The sequence below is a fragment of the Mustela putorius genome, unplaced genomic scaffold (genome assembly GCF_011764305.1).
Source record: "Mustela putorius furo isolate JIRA1106 unplaced genomic scaffold, ASM1176430v1.1 tig00003983_pilon_pilon_pilon, whole genome shotgun sequence".
Taxonomy (NCBI): Eukaryota; Metazoa; Chordata; class Mammalia; order Carnivora; family Mustelidae; genus Mustela; species Mustela putorius.
The window spans coordinates 5,969,253-5,987,285 of NW_025422123.1; the positions used below are offsets into that span (position 1 = coordinate 5,969,253).

The 18,033-nt window shown below is 55.6% G+C and overlaps 1 protein-coding gene across 1 annotated transcript in view; it reads left to right on the forward strand.

Moving 5' to 3' along the window:
• Positions 1-1,867: 1,867 nt before the first annotated feature.
• Positions 1,868-18,033, forward strand: part of GLP1R (glucagon like peptide 1 receptor) — a 36,474-nt gene continuing 20,308 nt past the window's right edge. Inside the window, exons 1-4 of the mRNA XM_045071149.1 lie at positions 1,868-1,988; positions 9,423-9,519; positions 10,213-10,320; positions 17,821-17,939. Coding sequence (XP_044927084.1) covers positions 1,911-1,988; positions 9,423-9,519; positions 10,213-10,320; positions 17,821-17,939 — 402 coding nt within the window. The 5' untranslated portion in view covers positions 1,868-1,910. The remainder of the gene's footprint in view (positions 1,989-9,422; positions 9,520-10,212; positions 10,321-17,820; positions 17,940-18,033) is intronic.

Here is an 18,033-nt window from a genome sequence, read left to right on the forward strand (position 1 = left end):
CTTGCCAGTGACTGCCTGGGACAAAGAGAGCTTTTCCCAGCCCCCTGTACAGCTAGGACTGCCCATGCATCTAAATTCTGACCAATGGGGGTGCCTGGGTGGCTCAGTTGGTTAAGCATCTGCCTTTGGCTCAGGCCATGATCACAGGGTCCTGGCATAGAGCTGGGCAAGGGGCTCTCTGCTTAATGGGGAGTCTGCTTCTCCCTCTGCTCCCCGCCCCATGCTCTCTTCTCAAATAAATAAATTAAAAAATTTTTTAAAAAAATGGGTGCGGAACTGACAATTGCCACTTTCAGGATGAGCCCTTACCCATGGAGGCGCAACCCTCCTACTCCCCTTTCTCCTTCAGGCTGGCTGGAATTTGGATATCATGGTGAGAGCTGGGGCAACCCCTTGGATCTTTTAGTAGAAGGCTTGGGCCATGAGAATGGTGGAAGCTAGAAGAACAGGGGGAGCGCTAATGATCAGGGAGCCACTGCTCCAGCCCTAGGGTGAACCTCTGGTCTTGTATAGGAGAGCCCTTGGTTACACCATTGCTATTTGGGGTTTTCTGTCGAGTGTAGCTGAACAAGCTCGTAATCCTAAGTGGCACCCCGGAAGGAGAATGTAGACTGCCTTCTGGGCAGGGGAGGGAAGACATGACTCCCAGGTAGTGGAAGTAGAGCTTGCAGGAGTGGATGATTCCTCTGGCGGAAAGGAAGCCCCTGGCTCCTCCCACTGGCTGTCTCCACCCCGCTCCCCCTACTCTATCCTCTTCCCCGACAACTTCCCTCAGGGCTTCCAGAAGTTCTTTCTCCCAGAACAGCAGTTACTCTCACAGACCCTCTTTCCTTTCGGGATGCTCCAGACACCCCCCCCCCCCACCTATGGTGAGTCCAGGACTGCGTGCTGCTGCCACCCCCCTTCCCAACAGTGACATCAAAGTTCCTTTGGGGCTGGGGCAATCCCCTCTTCCCACCCCTACTCTTTAAGGGCATCAGGGAAGTAAAGTCTGCACAGCCTGGCTGTAAGAAGGGAATCTGAGGGTAGCCTGTGCACCACCCGCCGCCCCCCAAACCCTGCCCACACTGTGTTTGGAGCATGAGAGGTGGATCTAAAGGCAGGTAAAATACAGAGTCCCTACAAAGCGGGTGACAAAGATACAGGAGGCACAGGGAACAGCTATGGGCCCAAGTTGGCCCAGGGACACACGGTTCTAAGAGACTAGTGATTCCGAACAAGGGCCGTGGGGGCTGCAGGAGTGGGAGGAAAACTCAAGACCCTCCACTAAGGGCTCCACCGATCCATTTGTCCTGGTCTCTCTGCTCTTCTCCCAACCTTAGTTCTTCCGGCGCGACCCTCCGGATCGAGCTCGGGAATGAGGAGAGGTCTTGGGGCGGGGCAACCCCGCACGGCGGCTCTTTCTTATACTAGTCACTAGCAGCTCTTGGGGTTACTCGAAAGTAACCGGAAACGGGAGGGGTCTTACGGGTAGTGTGACCTTGGACAAGTCCCAAGCGCTGGTCCAGCCCCAGTTTCTTCTGGGGTAGCCTGAATGGGGGGTGGGGGGGGGATGGTCTGGCTTTCCTTAGCCAGAGGAACTTGGGGGAACCTGGGGGAGGCTGGGGGGCGGGGGTTGGGGGGACGAGGGGACCCGCGGCGCTGGGTGCTGGTGGCAGGCTCCTGCGCTTCTCAGTCCGACCGGTCCTCTCCCGGAGCGCAGCGCCCGGTGCCCGCGGTCGGGGTCCGACAGGTGAGAGGTGGAGGAGGCCCCGGGCGGCTGGGGCGGAAAACGCGGGACCCCGCCAGCCCCTCCCGCGGGCGGGGCGGCCCCGCGTCGGCTCCTCCCCCGGCGCCGCCGGCCGCCCAGGATCAGTCGCCGCGCGCGGTTCCGCAGGTGGCAGCGATGGCCCGGTCCTGAGCGCCCCGCCATGGCTCGCGCCCCCAGCCCGCTCTGCCTGGCGCTGCTGCTGCTCGGGGCGGTGGGCAGGGTCGGCCCCCGCCCCCAGGTGAGACCCGTGGCCCCCGGGGGTTGGGGAAGAAGGCGGGGGGCCCTGAGGGTTGCGGGCGCCGAGTCCCGGCAGGGGCGGCCGGGACTTGAGCGAAACTCCGCGACCGCAGGCGGAGGGAACCGAAGCCCTGAGGGGGGAGTAGGCACTGGAGAGTTGGGCGCCCTGAGCCGGGGGCTCAGACGGCGGCCGGAGGCGGAGGCTCGGACGGCGGCCGCGCCCCCTCGCTCGCCGCCCCTGTCCCCCACCCCCAACCAGGCCACCAGCTGCCCCGCAGCCGCCCTGCGCTGACTTCTGCGCCGCATCTCCCCAGACCACTTTCCCAACTCCTGCTCCTCGCAGACTCGTGCCCGCGGCCCTGGCACGGCCCCGGCTCGCCCCCTTCCCTGACCTCACCTCTCCCACCACGTCCCTGAGCCCTTCCCGCGGTGCCTGCCCTTAGCCCACCCCTCTCGCTCCTCAAAGACCCCAAAAGGCTCCGGGAAGACGGAGAGGGCCAGGGTGTGGACACCCAGCTCCATTACCCCCTCACCAGCCCCCCAGCACCGCCTTTGACTCATAGCCCCAGGGACCCTGCGGTGGCAGCTGGTTGTCCTTCTTTCTGACCTCCCAGATGGAACTTGAGTGCCCCCTCCCCCAGCCCCTGCGGCAAACACGTAAGGAGGCTCCCAGCGCCTCTGGGAGCAGCCGGGTCCCCTTTACACACTTGTGTGACCCCCCCCCCCCATTCTGACTAACCTGGTTGACAACATATACCAGAAGGCATACTGGGACACGCAGAGACACCTTGGTCCCCTGGATGCCACTGAGGAGCAGACCACAGATAGACCCCTGCAGCCCCTCTCTGTGGCTCTCACTGCCCTCCCTGCCTTTCCTAGCTGCAGGCTCCTGGGCTGGGGGCTGTAGCCAGCCTGCTGGCAGAGTGGGGAGTTGTCCAAAGATGTGAGACGCTACAGCAGAGAGGAGGCGCAGGCTTGGGTGGCCTGTCTGGTGTCAAGGGAAATATCTCTTCCTGCGGCCTCTGGTTCCTACCTCAGATCTGAAGAACTGAGAGCTTTGGGGGAGTGGAGCTCTACAGGCCTTGGAATTTGTCCCAGCACGGGTGGGGGACATGGTGAGGGGCCATTGCCTTGGTAAAGGCTGACTTGAGCCTGGCTGAGAATCCAGATGTGGACAGATGCCAGCCCATGTCAGCCCCCCAACCCCAAATTCTTTTCCGTATTCATTCCTTCCCTCTACCTGTCCCCCATCCCAGCTACTGACCCTAGCTACAGGAGACACCCCGGCTTCTCCAGCACTTTCCCACAGTCCCTCAGCCAGGCCTTGACTTCCGTGGTGTACTTGGCATCTCTCAGGAGCCAGGACCGCAGAGACATTAGCATGACGGCCTCTCGGGCTCATCTTCAAAGCCTCCGAGTTGGAACTGGGACTGGATGGAGGTGGAGAGCCCTCCGGCCACCTCCCATCCTGCTCCAGGCAGGTTTGCAGACCCGGTTTGGACTGAGGGAAGAGGGCAGGTTCTGGAGGCTGCCTGTCTTCTCCCCAAAATTCCTTTTCCCAGAAGAATCTGGTTCCTTGAACCTGCCCTTACTTCTGATCCCCTCACTCCTCAGCCCTGGGTCAGTGCAAAAGCCAACTATCCTGGAACCCTAACAGGCCTGGGAGGGCAGAGCAGGACAGGAGGAGCTAGGCTCTGAGCAAGGAGATGGAACTTTCCAGGGCTGTTCTTGTTGCGGGGGTGGGGGTGGGCAGAGGGGCTAAGCCTCCCTGGCCATCACAGTGATCTGAGCAAAGGGGCTTTGAGGTTAGACTGCAGTCCTGTGACACAACCTTATGCCCATGTAGAACATTCTAGAAATGGGTGAATTTTGCTTTCTGTTTTCTGTTCATGAGGTCAGCAAGACTAGGGGTATGCAGACACTGAGAGAAAAACGGGTGAGAGGCTGGGCTGGTGCCTCAAACCTGCTTCCTGGAAGGAGGAACACAGAGTAAGCTGTCCACTGTCAGATCTGGCTAGGCTGTAAGTGGCTTCCTTGCAGGCAGGTGGATGACCAAATTGACCTCTAAAGAAGGGGGCCTAGGCCACTCCTTCACTGTTGCTGAAAGGACCACCCCCTTCCCCTATTCCTTACCTCCCTAGGACCCCTGTGAGGGAGCTGGTCTATGAGGAGACAGGTAAGCCTCTGAGACCCAAAATGAGAACCAGCCAAACCTGGGTTCACATCTCAGGTCTGCTCTTAGCTGGTGATCTTGGGTAGGACAATGACCATCCCGAACCTCAGTGTCCTCGTCTGTAAGCAGGAATCACAACGTCTACCACAAAAAGTTATGGAGAGGACTGAGCTACTGGAACCCTGAAATGGCAGCTTTAGGCACATGGGGGAGCTCACCCATTTGTCCTCCAGAATCCAGAAGCCTTCTTCAGAAGGGCAGCCTAGGGCTTGGAGAGAGGCTGTGGGAGGCCTGAGCCTCCGCATTCTAGTGAAGGGTGGAGGGAGTCCGGGGTGCACAGCGGTCAGCATGGACTTTGTTCTGAGCTGGGCTCCCTCCCGGACACGGATCCCAGGTGGGAGCTGGGACAGGAGCCACCAAGAAACCACATCCTGCCCTCCAATTCCTTGCTCTGAGGAAAAACAGGCCCTTCCTTAGCTGCAGCCTGGCCCTGGGCAGATTCCTCTGGGTGTGTGTGTGAGAGTATGTGTGTGTGATAGAGAGACACAGAAATACAGAGACAGAGACAAGTAGAGAGACATGGAAAGTGAGACCAGGGGGAGGAGGGTATAGGTTCTATGAGCCCCTGTTTCTGTGTGTACGTGTGTGTGATCCTGTGTGTGGCAGTCCGCTGGTGTGCGAGTCACATGTGTGAAACATCTCAGCGTGTAATTGTGTGTCCAACAGTGTATATGTGTTTGCAACCCCATGGGTGATACTGTGTCTATGGGGAGGTCTACATGTGTGTGTGTGAGAGACAGAGAGATTTTTGTGTAAATGGGTGTCTGCCAGGATGTGCCAGCACATGGGTGAGAGAGGGTGTGCTCATGATAGAATGTGTGTTTCCCTGTGTATGTGTGTGTGACCACGTGGGTCGAGTATATGTTCAGTCAAGAAGGGGGTATGTGTATGTGCGCATGTGTGTATTGGGGGCAGTGTCTCAGCATGTGAGTGTGTTCCTGACAACCTGTGTGTGTGTGTTTGTGTGGAGGGGGGAGACTGTCATGTAAGCATGTGCTCAACGGTGTGCATGATAATGTGTGTGACAGTATATCTGTGTGAGGGTTCCTGAGCATATGACAGTGCGGGTCAGTGTTCTTTTCCCTGCCCTCTGCTCATGTCTCCGGAGCCCTTAAGAAAAAAAATAATGAGGTCAAGGAACCAGGGGTTGGCAGCCCCCACCCTTCCTGGGCACAGGGGCCAGGTTTGGGCAATGGGAGGTGGACAGAGAGGAAGGAGGCTGGGGGTAGGGGGCGGGACTGCTGGGGAGGGTAGGGGCCGCATCATTTGGGAGGTCCCAGAGTTTTCTTGTGGATCGCTCTTCCTCCTTTGGGGTCCTCTCCCATTTTTCCCATTTCAGTGGCCCAGAGAGACCAAGGTCTTGTTCCTCCTTCCCTCAATCAAAAAAGTTCCCAGAAAAGGAAGGAACTTAATTTACACTGAGAAACCAAACTGGAGGAGGAATTGTTTTTAGGTTGGCACCCAGTCTTTGGAGACCGAGTACCTTCCTAGGGAGAAGGGAAGACTCCGCCACCTTGAGAGCATCCACTCCATCTTCATCCTTCCCTGACTGCCTTTCCTTCTTTCACTGCCCACCTGTACAGGGCTGGAGAATTCAGAAAGATATTCACCTACTTTATGTTGCTGGATCTGTACAGTAACTCTTTGGGGAGAGCAATACGCCCATTTTATAGATGAGGAAACGGAGGCCCCAAAGGATTAAAGTGAATCCTGTCAATCCCACATTAACAGCCAGAACTGGGATTTTAAACCCAGGACTTGTGGCTCTCTGTCCAGTGCTCTCTCCAACACGCCACTCCCTCCTGGCATCCTCTTTCTCACCTCCTGCTTCCTCCCGAAACTCCCTGAATCTGAGAGATGCTCCTCCTTATTATAACCTTCACTGGGCATCGTCTCCATTTTATCCCCTCATCCCCTTCCGAGAGATCTCACAAAGCCTGGCAGGTCCGGATTCTAAAACCTTCCAAGCTGCCCTCACCTGGCCCCATAGCCCCCACCGCTGCCCTTTTCTCTGGGCCATCTCTGCCGTCTCCACGACCGTGTCCTTCCCATCAGCAGCATCCGAAGCTCTGCCTCATCAGTCTTGGAGCGGGGACTCGTGCCAGAGGAGGGTGAAATGGGACAGGGCCTGCCGCTTCTCACGGCTCCCTGCCCACGGACGTTGAGTCCTGAGCCTCCCCACATGGGTTTGCGGCTGGAAGCTGCCACACACTAAGCGGAATGACTGGTCCTTGGCAGGAAAATGTGTTCATTTTCTCCTGGGAGATTGCTGATCCTGGAAGTGAGGAAGGGGTAGTGCTCAGACTCCCCAGGAGGCCAGGCTGCACTGTCCACTCTGTCTTTCTTTGTAAACAGCAGAAGTCCTGAGAAGGGCTGCCTTGGCTGTACAGTTTCCATGGGCCAGGGGCCCTTCTAAGCATTAACTCACTTTTAATTCTCACAACAATCCCGGGGGCGGGGGATAGGTAGGGACTACTATTATTCCCATTTTACACACATCTAAGCTGAGGCTAGAAGTTAAAACTCTTGCACAGGGTAACAAACTTAATCTGTGGGGGAGTCAGGGCTGGGCCTAGATCTGAGCCCAAAGCCAGGGCTGTTCACCCTCCACGGTCTTACTGTGTTCACCTGAGCACTTGGGCTCTGCTTACTGCTGGTCACCATCCTTGTCCCAGACCAGAGTCTCATATCTACCCCAGTCCTGGCCCCTGCTCTCTCCCTGGCCCAGAAATTTCTTTGGAACACCAGCCCAAGGCCTTTCTCTGCTGACAGGAACTGTCCCCACCTCTGCATTTTGGTTCCTGCTGGGTCATCCTGCTGAAATACCCACCCTCCAATCTTGCTAGCCCAGTGTCTTCCTCAGCTCACAGTCCGCAGAGTCCCCTAGAACTGAGTACCTGAACCTGGCCCCAAACACCGCCTGAGTGCTTTCATCCCTTCTTTTTCTGTGATGTCCTGCTAAGCCCTTGACCTGACCCACCCCAAGTAGCCCGAGGACTGTTTCAGGCTAGGGCTCTGCCTTTCCACTATGTGTTCCCCATCTCCCTCATCCTCCCAGAGCCTGGCACAATATGACTTCCATAAACACCAGATGGGGGCGAGGCCAGAGGTCCTGGTAGTTTGTGCTATATATGCAGTGGGGGGAGGGAGGGGGAGCGAAAAGTGCAGTGAGGAGTTTGTGGAGACCCTGGGCTCATGTGGGAAGAAGACAGAGGACCCAGACTGTCAGGAAGCTCTCTCTCTCTCAGGGGAAAGATATTCCCTGCCCTCAGGGAGCCCCAGTCTGAGGGGGGAGACCCAGCGCTGCCCTTGGGGAGCCCTAGTCTGAGGGAAGACACAGCCCTACCTCAGAAAGCCCCAGTGTGAGGTGGGAGAGATACAATCTTGCCCTCAGGGAATCTTAGTCTGAAGACAGTTTTACCTCAGAAGCTCTGCTCAGAGCAGGTGACAGGGCTCCCTCTGTCTTGAAATGCCCTGGAGTGTTTGTGACCAGGTTCGCCATCATGATGCTGTCCTTAGCCTTTAACCTCATTCCTATCCATACCCTGAGAATTCTGGTTTCCATCAGCTTCCTTTTCCCCACTCCCTGCCCCAGACACACCTGCCCCATTTCCCAGCTGTGACCGTGACCTTGCTTCCTTCCTGCTTTCCTTCTAGAAAGGGAGATCAAGGAGAATTTCTTCCCAGTCTTTCTGCCCTTTTACCACCAGCTGCTGTGTTGGGGGTCCAGGGGTGGGGTAGAAGGAAAAGGGGTGGAGAGTGGGATTGATCCACCGGGACTGGCTGTAGTGAAAATTCTGCTGACCTTTCCGTTGTAGCTAAAAATCAAGACACTGCCTTCACTACTGTTGTGTTTTATTCCTTGTTCTTTTATTTGTTTTTTAAAACAAATCACTTGACCTTTGCCCTCAGAAGAGCTCCTTCAGGTGACACTCCTTGTAGCCTCAGCACACTAACTCCTAGAACATGGCTGGGGCTCTAGCAAGCCCCTTCCAGAAGCTTCCACTGGGGGCAGGGATGAACACAGGACAACCTGTGTCTTTGTGGGAGGTGTCCTTTAAACCAGGGCAAGATTACCCAAAACCAGATCCAGCATGTGCTTAGGGCACCACCACCAAGTCAAGGGTACAAGCTTCAAAAAAGTAGCTATTTTGATTTCAGCACACGTGTATATTTTCAAAAAGCGAAATTTTGTTTTCAATTATGTATGAACCTTAAATTTTGTACAAGGGGCTCCCTGGTCATTTCAGCATCTACAGCCTCCAAATGAGGAGTATTTAGAATCTTAAGCCTGTTCAGGAAAAAAACACAAATTAAAAAGGAACACCGTCCCTGGACCTATCTTAAAGAAGTGAACAAAAATTTCTTTTTTTTCTCAGAAGGGTCATTTCTCACGTGGGTGGGTCTGCTTGGGTCTCTGTGCTAAAAAGCCTGTTGTGTCTACCTTATCTAAAACTTGAGGTTCATGTCCCCCTTCCTCACAGATAGGGGGACCCATCCCATTGCAAGCCTGAGCTCCTTTTTCTGGTACTTTTCTGACCCCATGTCCTCAGGACTTCTTCAGGTGGGGAAGCTGAGCTGAATATTTTATCTCTATTGTTACATTAGAAAGGGACAATGCGGGGGGGAGGGGGTCCTGTTGGCCTCCCAGATAATGGCTGTGTATTTCAGGAGGTATGCTAATGATGTAGTCTTACCAGGCTCTGCTCCTTATGTGGCTTCAACTGAACTCCTTTCCCACTCTGGGCCAGCGTGTCCCCTAATGGAATGGTTGAAAGTGCAGGAACCTTGGTGGCAGGCTGACTGGGCACTGGGAAAGGAGTCTATGGCAATCATGAAGTCTTGGGCCTTCAGGAACTCTGCCTTCTCGGTGAGGTCAGAGGAGACCATGAATGGACACCCTCTCCTCCCCCGTCACCCACTCACTCCCCAAAAGCATCATTTCAGTTGATATTTGCTGGCCGCTTCCTACACACCAAGGTATGCGCTTGTCTATCGTGGGGGGATAAAGATGTAAAAATATCCACCTGGAGCCCCCCTGTGGTAGGACTTGCTCTGTCCCCCTCTTGGACATAGCCAGTGCCTGAGGGAGTTTGGGGCTCTAAGGTACCCTGGAGTTGATGAAACCCAGTGTGGGGAACAGGGGGTAAGAGAGAGATTGGCTGGACCCAAAGGGCCTCCATTTCTCCCCTCCCCGCACAGGGTGCCACTGTGTCCCTCTCGGAGACAGTGCAGAAGTGGCGAGAATACCGACACCAGTGCCAGCGATTCCTGACTGAGGCTCCCCCACCAGCCACAGGTGAGTCCAGGTGGGATTTCCTGGGGACTTTGAAGCCCCACTCCCCAAGTCATGGCCAGGCATCCTCTGCCTCTCTAGGATGCCACATTGGCCCTAGGCCTTGGGGTGCCGTCTTATTCCTCCTTATTTTCGGGAGCAGGGACCTGGCCTTTCCATTCTTGGCCTTCCTTCACACTTCCTGGCCTGTGCAGGGGCTGGAGGCCCAATGAACATGTTTATAGGAAGCATTGCTTCAGGGGAGATTGGAGCCAGATGGGCCTAGGTTCAAATCCTGGCCCTGTGATCATAGCGCGTGACCATAGGCAGGTTATTCTAGCCCCATGAGCTACCGTTGCCCCCTTGCCTGAGACAGAGACTTTAAGACCACTTATGTACCATGCACAGGGATGGCACAGGGATCCATGTGACATAACACTGTTGGTCCCCCAAAGGCCCTGTGGGCTCAGGATCAACCCCATTTCACAGATGAGAAACTAGACAGTAAGTAACTTGCTCCAAGTTCCACGGCTGCTCGGGGCCTGAGTCCCCTTGCACAGTACCTGCCAGATGGGAAGAGTGCTGACCATACAGTAAGTGCCCAGCAGAGCTTAGCAGGGCACAGGTTTGGGCCCATCAGCCTCCACAGCAGGGAGTGGGGAGGAGTGCGACTAGCAGACCAGGCAGGAACTCAGAGACTCTCTCTTCTGTCCCCAGGTCTGTTCTGCAATCGGACCTTCGATGAGTATGCCTGCTGGCCAGACGGGCTGCCAGGCTCGTTCGTGAATGTCAGCTGCCCCTGGTACCTGCCCTGGGCCAGCAGTGGTGAGTCCTCTCTCCGAGGTGGAGTTGGAGCACTGCTGCCTTTCTGCCTGACTCAGTACTCAGGACTCAGAAGGTGTTTAGGCCTCCTGATGGGTGTCTCTCTGCCTGTCTTTTCCTGGGAGGGGGTTGTGGGGAGCCTCGGGTATAGCCTAGGCTAGGGCCTGTGCTGGCGCGGGAGGAGAGGGAGAGAGTGTGGGGTTTGACTTAAGAGAGACATGTAAGCCCCCTCCATCCAGTAGTCAGGAAAGGAGCTGGGTGGGAACAGATCCTAGGGTTGGGGAGTGTGTGTGTGTGTGTGTGTATGTGTGTGTATAGGGATGTGTGTTTGTAGGGCCACCTACCTCGTCATGGTGCCCGGCCACCTCCTGACTCCTCAGTGGTTCACTGGTCAGATGAATACAGATGAGATGAGAGCTTAGGGCAGTGGTGATGTTGTCCCTCCCATGACGCCCCTCACCCCTACCGCCAGTGGGCTTCCCTCCCTAGCTCACTCCTGCCTGCAAGGGATACCCTGCCCTGGGAGAGGTATGTCGTTGGAATGCAGGGACCTACGGAGGGTGCAGGGGGTGCTCTGACTGGAGAGGTAGCCAGTGGACCCCCACTGCCACCCACCTGTCCTGGGCACCAGAGAGGTTAACAGGGGACCAGCACCTTTGCCTCGAGGAGCTCATAGTCTCAGTAAAGGAGAAAAGTCACTCTCATAATAAAAATAATAGCCAATACTTACTGACTACCTACGCTGTGCCAAATCTGGTATCTGGTATCTGGTACCTCAAAGCAGGTATACCATTTACTCTTTACAGCCACCTCATGGTTATGCTTGTTGTACAGATGAGGCAATTGAGGCCCCAGAAAGAGGAAACCACTTGCTTCAGATGATGTAAATGGTAGACCCACTATTTGAACCCAGACTGTGCTCTTAAACACTGTGTCTTGAAGAGGCCTCCAAGGAGAAGCCAGCCCAGAAGCAAGTGGGAGAATGAAGTCATACTGTGGGAATCCAGGGGTCTTCCTGGAAGAGGTGGCCCCTTAATGGAACATCAGGGCCCCTGGCAAGGCCTGGCGGTAGACGTCCCCTCAGAACGAAGGACTGACGTCAGATGAAGCCCAGAGAGGGGTGTTGAGGAGGTTCTTTCCTTCTCAGTCTTCCAGTACACCCACCTCCTCCCCAAGGTGCACAAGGAGAGCCAGGGCTTAGAGACAGGTAAGATGCAGAGTAGACCAGTGGCCTCTCCCACAGCACTTCTGTGGCCTATTGTAATCACTTTATATCCCTACACTCACTTACTCCTCCCTTGAGCAAGGACTCTGATTATGGTCTCATTTTACAGAGGGGGGAAACTGAGGCACAGAGATGCCAAGTGCCTTTTCCAAGCTCACAAGCTAGGGAGTAGCAGACCCAGGAATCCCTTCCAGAATCTCGTTGGAATTGGTGGAATTTCTACACCAGGCTCCCTTGAGTGTGCACACACTTGTGTGTGTGTGCCTATGTGTATGTTCCTGTGTGTGTGGCTCTGGGCATGAAGACAGGTGAGCAGCCTGGGTCTGCTGGCTGGGCACACTCCAGGAAACGGCAGTGAGCTACCTGCCCTCTCTACAAATGAAAGAGTTGAGTCCTGCAATCTAACAGTTCTTGTCAGTGCTCTGAGTGGCTCTGGGATCCTCAGCAGATGCCCGGACCTCTTTGTGCCTCAGCTCGCTCGCTTGGAAGATGGGATAAAGCCAGGTGATAAGGGTACGAGGAGGATTGCAAGTTCTTGAAAAACGGCTGCTGTTGAGTTTTTCCACCCACCCTCCTTATCTGCCCCACCTCCCCAAATCCACAGGCTTGCTCTGCCTCTCGGGGATTTGGGACTGGCAGCTCGGCCAGCCTGGGCTGGGCCTCTAGACCCCAGGGAGCCAGGCCCCGGACAGGGCCCATCACTCAGCACTAAGCTGCCCCCAGCTCTGCCTGCCCCTTGCGGCTCCATCCATCACCTTTAATTTTATTTGAGCAGGAAATAGGTCCTGGTGGTGCCCGTTTATGAGCGAACACGGTTTTATTGCTTTCTCCATGAAGATACTGGCCGCTGCCCAGGCCCCCTGCCAGGCTCCGCTCCCTCCCCTGACTCACCATGCTAATTCACTCTGTTTTCTGATGCTCAGGATCACAGGCTCTGCCTTTCTCTCTCCTCTCCCTGAGTTGGGGACCTGCAGAGCCATCATCCACCGTGGACTCCCACAGTACAGTTGCCCGTTCGGCTTGTCCTGCTGGTCCCCTTGGCAGCGGCCCGCCCCAGGGACTTCCCTGACACCCACCATGCCATGTGGAAGCAGGAAGGGGCCAGACCTGGAGTTTCTTGGGCTGATCAAGGGAATGGCCTATGGAGAAACTAGACTCCGAATGACACAGTTAGGGGTGAAGAGAAGGACCAGGGTGTCATAGGCAGGGTCGTGGCAGGGAACACACTCAGCTGAGAATCTGAAGAGAATTTAATGGAGGGGACATTTGCCAAGGTTGGGCACGGTTAAGGGGCCATGAAGGTATAAAGCACCAAGGATTGTAAGAGGAGGAAGCCTTAGCATTCCTGGACCTGAGTGGAGCCCGCATAGGGCCTGGGGCCCCATGGCAGCCGGAGGTGGTGGTGATGGAGAGCCCACCCAGCAGGGCTGTGGCCACAGAAAGGCCCTCCTACCTTTTACTTGTGCCTCCCACTGGGCAAACCCGTAGAGGGCAGGGAGCCCAAGCAGTGCTGTCCGCACAGGTCAGTCTTCTGGAGTGCAGGGCAGGGCAGAGGGATATGTGACCACAGAAAGAATTAAATTCAAAACAATGACCAGACACTCGGGTTAGGTCCATGTCAGGAGATGGGGGTGCCGGTGAGACCTCAGGAGTGTGTGAGTGTGTGCATTGAGGAAAAGGGGGTGACCCCTCACCACAGGGCTGAAGAGGTCAGCTCAGCAGCTCAGGCAGTGGTGCTGAGGAAGGTCAGAGCCCTCTTTTTTACCTGGGGTATGGCATCAGGAAGGCTTCCAGAGAGAGGGGGCATCAGCACCAGGTGTGAAAGAACAGAGAGATGGAGAAAGGGGAAGGAGGGCCCTCCGGGATGGGAGAACAGCCAGGCATCGCCTTGGAGATGGAGCTGGGGCCAGGCCTCAGGCCTCAGAGCCACCTGACATCCAGGGATAGGACGCCAGCCAAACCCTTGACTTCTGAGCCGTTTCACTCAGCATTTGGGACCCCAGAGGGCAGAAGCAGATGACTCAAGGAAGGAACGTGTTCAGAGGAGATGCCTGGCATTAATAAGACTTTGTGAACCAGAAGGCTTGAGTGGCTGCCGAGAGCCCGTTGCCGCCTGAGGGCCATCTAGCAGCCTCGTTTACCCACAAACAGCCGATCCGCTCGTTATAAATCATTCCAGTCTCATTAGCGGCACCCCCTCCTGATCTGTACCTGTTTGTTAGTTTAGTTCTCATTAGAGGAAAGTCATAAAAGGCTTTTAAGATGGCCTATAACTCACAATTCTCAGAAACTCTGACAGGTGCCTCCCTTGAATCTTGTCAAGCCCAGGAGCTTTCTTGACAGGCCGGCAGGCAAGTGTTGCCCCAGGGAGACCAGGGCCAGAGCTTGGCCCTGGAGGAGTGGTGGCTGAGGTGGTGTCCTGCCCCAGCCCCAGCCTCACTGAGGGAGTGCTTTCTGGAGGAACTGGGGTGGGGGCAGCCACAGGACTTTTACTGTGACCATGTCTTAAAGGCCTCCTACACACCAGGCACTTCTCATGCTTTATCTCCTAATCCTCACGCCACATACCTGGGACACCATTACGGTTCCCATTTTACAGATGAGGAAACTGAGGCCCAACGAGGTCTGCCCAAGGTCCCACAGCTGGCTGAGGGCAGAGCTAGGATTTGAACTTGGGTCTGTGTAGTTCAGAACCTGAGCTCTTCTGCGCCATAACTGACACAGTACACCTGTCCCCCAACCCAAGCTGAGAGCTTTCTGTTCCAGCCCTGCCTTTGACCCTTGTTCCACTACACTGGGGCGGGCCTAGGACTCCCCACCCTGAATCTGAGCCCTCCGGTCTGTCAGCTGGGGCCTAGTAGCCCTTGCTGGCCGCTGCTGTTGCCAGGGTGCAGGAGCTAATGGATTCATGAGCAGCTCTCCACAGCCCTGAGAGCCCGCATCCACGTGGAAGGGCGGCTGTTAGCTTGATTACAGACGCCGCTGCAGTTTCCGGGCGGGGAAGTGTTTAATTGGGGGTTTTATTTCCAGCACCAGGGTCCGACTTAATGAAATATCCCTGGGCCTCCTGGCATGCGGCCGGCGGCCTCCTGGTGTTGACAAGACCAGAGCCAAGCCCCTGGCTGTGATTTACCAGCCGCTCCTGGGCCAGATAAAGCTGAGCTGATAAGCAGGGCTGGGCGCGGACCCACACCACCTCCAGCCAAGATGGGCATCTGGGGACCAGAGGCCTGGCCAAGAATGAGTCCTGTCTTTTAATACTGGCCGCTAATGAAGGGTAATTGACAGACACACTCTCATGGGCTCCCTGAGCTTCTCAGGGACACAGTGATCCCTTGACATGGTGCCAGTCACACATCTGGGCGTGTACCACCTCCCCATCTTCCGAGCTGGCCCTGGACAGAAGGCCCAAGAATGGGGCACACTGCTGGGGATCCACACTGGCTGGAGGACCTGAGGGGAGGATGCTGGGAATGTTAGCAAACCGAAGCCCAGAAGAAGGGCAGACAAGAAATGGCACGTGGCCACGGTTGACTGTTAGCAATGAGCTTGGCTGTGAACTTATGATCTCTGAATGTAGAGAGCTGGGGCTCTGGATCCTGACTCTGCTACTTCCTGGCCGGATGAACTTGGGCAAGTCACCTGGCCACTCAAAGGCTCAGTTTGTCCATCCATAAAATGGGACTTGCCACGCCTACCTTGGAATGTGATTGTGTTGTTCAAAGGTGTCAGGCATGCCGCAGGTCAGTGTGTAGCTTGCAGAGAGGCTGTATAAGGTGCATGTGGAGAGGGAAAGCAATTGTGGGTGCACCTGTGTTACCTGTGGTATTATTAGGGTGTTACTGGTGTCACCCTGCTGTGGGCTGAGGACTGGGTAGAGTGGTGGGTTTTGCCCCATTGCCATATCCTGTCCCTTCCCCCTGGGCCCTCTGTCTCCTTTCTCCTCCCCTGCTGTCAGGAGAATGGGTTGCCAGTGAGGGCTCTGACGTCAGTCTCACTCCCTATGGGGTCAGCCCAGATCCCCATCACTCCTCTGACACTATCCCGCCACTGAAGACTGGCTTGGCCTCATCTCAGAAGATTCAAGCTCTGGTGAAGAATTCCAGACATCCATGCAGCACATGAGAGAGGCACTGGGTCCCGAGAGGAACCCTTCCAGTTGCTAAAACCAGACCTTTCCCTGCCTTTGTTTTGGCCTGATTTTTTTTTTTTTTTAAGATTTTATTTATTTATTTGACAGAGAGAGAGGTCTCAAGTAAGCAGACAAAGATAGAGAGGGGAAGCAGGCCCCCTGCCGAGCAGAGAGCCCGATGCAGGCCTCAATCCCAGGACCCTGAGATCATGACCTGAGCTGAAGGCAGAGGCTCAACCCACTGAGCCACCCAGGCGCCCATGCCTGATTTTGTTCATAAACATACTTGAGGGCTATTGGGACTCTGCTCTTCTCACTGCTGGAAGTCCCGCCATTAGGTTGTCAGGTTTTTGTTTCTCTTCCAGGTTAAGTGTCTTAGAATGCAGGTCCTTCTAGAAGCAATGATGCTGCAAGCTAATTTGCCCTACTGTATTGCCAGATACTTCTGTCTCTTGAAGAGGGCCTTGGTTCAGGGCTTGTTTATGAAAGAGAGTGGGAGAAAGGAGAAGCGTGAACAGGGAAGCAGCCGTGGGTGACTGGAGGTCGGTGGTAAGGAAGCACGAGGGTCTGACTGACAGCCCCTGCAGGTGTCTGACATACCAGGAGTGGACAGACTGGTCGTTTGTGAACTGCAAGACAGACCCCTGGTCTAGATGGCTGCGTGCCTACTGGGCCGTTTCGGGGCAGGCCCTGGGGTCGTGGGGCTCCCATCATGCCCACGTGTGAATGAGTCTCTTCCCACACACAGTTCTCACTGCTGCGGCTCCACCAGGAAACTTCTGACCAGGGCCTCCTAAAATTCTCCATTTTCCCTCCCTCCCTTGGCACCTTCATCTCATAGCTGTCTTTAACATCTTTTTGTCCTTTAGAATTTTTAAATCTTTTAAATTTCCTCCTGGCTCCAGTTTCCCTCATTGATTTCCCGGGGCTAACCTAACCCTGTTTTGACCCCGGTTTCCTGGTCCGGGGGTCAGACTTCCATTTACCTCCAGAGAGGTAAGGAGACATTTCCTTCCAGGCAAAGGTAAGCCCCTCATTCCCTCTCATGACTTCCCAGTGAACCGGGGGCCCAAAGCCACCGACCTCCCTGGGCAGGGAGATGGCGTGTGGTAGACTTGATGTGAAAGGGCGTGGGCGTAGAGAACGTCCTACCCCCAGCTCTGTGGGGCCTGTGTTTGTTCTCTCCCAGTTTACATTTATGCTGTATCTTTCTGAGGACTGTTTTTTTTTTCTGTGAGAGTCTCCATTCCCTGAAGCCAGAAACTGTGCTTCTTCCTTCAGGCTGGGAGCTCTCTGAGGACAGGGGCTGGAACTCTCCCTCCTTTCAGACCGGGAGGTCTCTAAGGACTGTCTGTCGCTATATCCAACATCCCCATTGAAGGGAGGAGCTGGGTCTTCCCCCTTTGAGTGGAGTGTCCCCAAGGGTTGTGCCTCTATCATGGAGCAGGCATCTGATTGAGGATCATTTAGATATCATTTAGATCAGGCCATCTTTGAGGATGGGAGTGTGTCATTTTTATCAGATTAGGACTTCCTAAAGGCAGGGCTATGTCTCCTCCCTCAGACTGGGGCTCCTCAAGGACAGAGCTATGTCTTCCCCCTCGGACTGGAGCTCCCTGATGGCAGGGCCGTGTCTCCCCCTCAGACTGGAGCTCCCTGAGGCAGGGCTGTGTCTTCCTCCCTCTCAGCTCTGTAGGCATCTGTTGCAGGGTCTGTCCTGTCTGTGGAGTGTTGGAGGGAGCCAGGGACTGAGTCCCGAAAACCAGAAGTCACAGTGGGTGTCTGTGGAGCTGTCAGGTGGTCAGCGCCAGACCTTGTCAGGAGTGTGATTTGAGGCTAGAAGCAGGACATGGAAATAGGCTAGAGTTGTCTCGTCTCAAAAGCGTGGCCTCATCAGACTGCATCCCAGGATGGCCAAGAGGAAAAGGCTGAGGTGGGGCCTGGTGGCTGCCTTTCCTGTCTTGGGCCACATAGGCACATGACAAGACAGGAGGACCTGAGTGTGTGTGTGTATGTGTGTGTGTAAGAGGTGTTGCTAACTCCTAAAGGCCAATCCTGGAGGAGCAGGGGTGACCCTTGGGAGGGGGCAGGAATGAAGGACCTGTGGCGTTAGGCCAAGGCACAGCTTGTGCGTCTCTCTGCCCAGTGCTGCAGGGCCGCGTTTACCGATTCTGCACAGCGGAGGGCCTGTGGCTGCGCCAGGACAACTCCAGCTCGCCCTGGAGGAACCTGTCAGAGTGCGAGGAGTCCAAGCGAGGGGAGAGAGTGAGTTGTAGATGGGGGCTCTGAGGCAGTGAGGGGTAGCAGGGTCCCAGCGTAAGTGGAGCTGGGACCACGGGCATCTGGGGGGCTGGCCTGT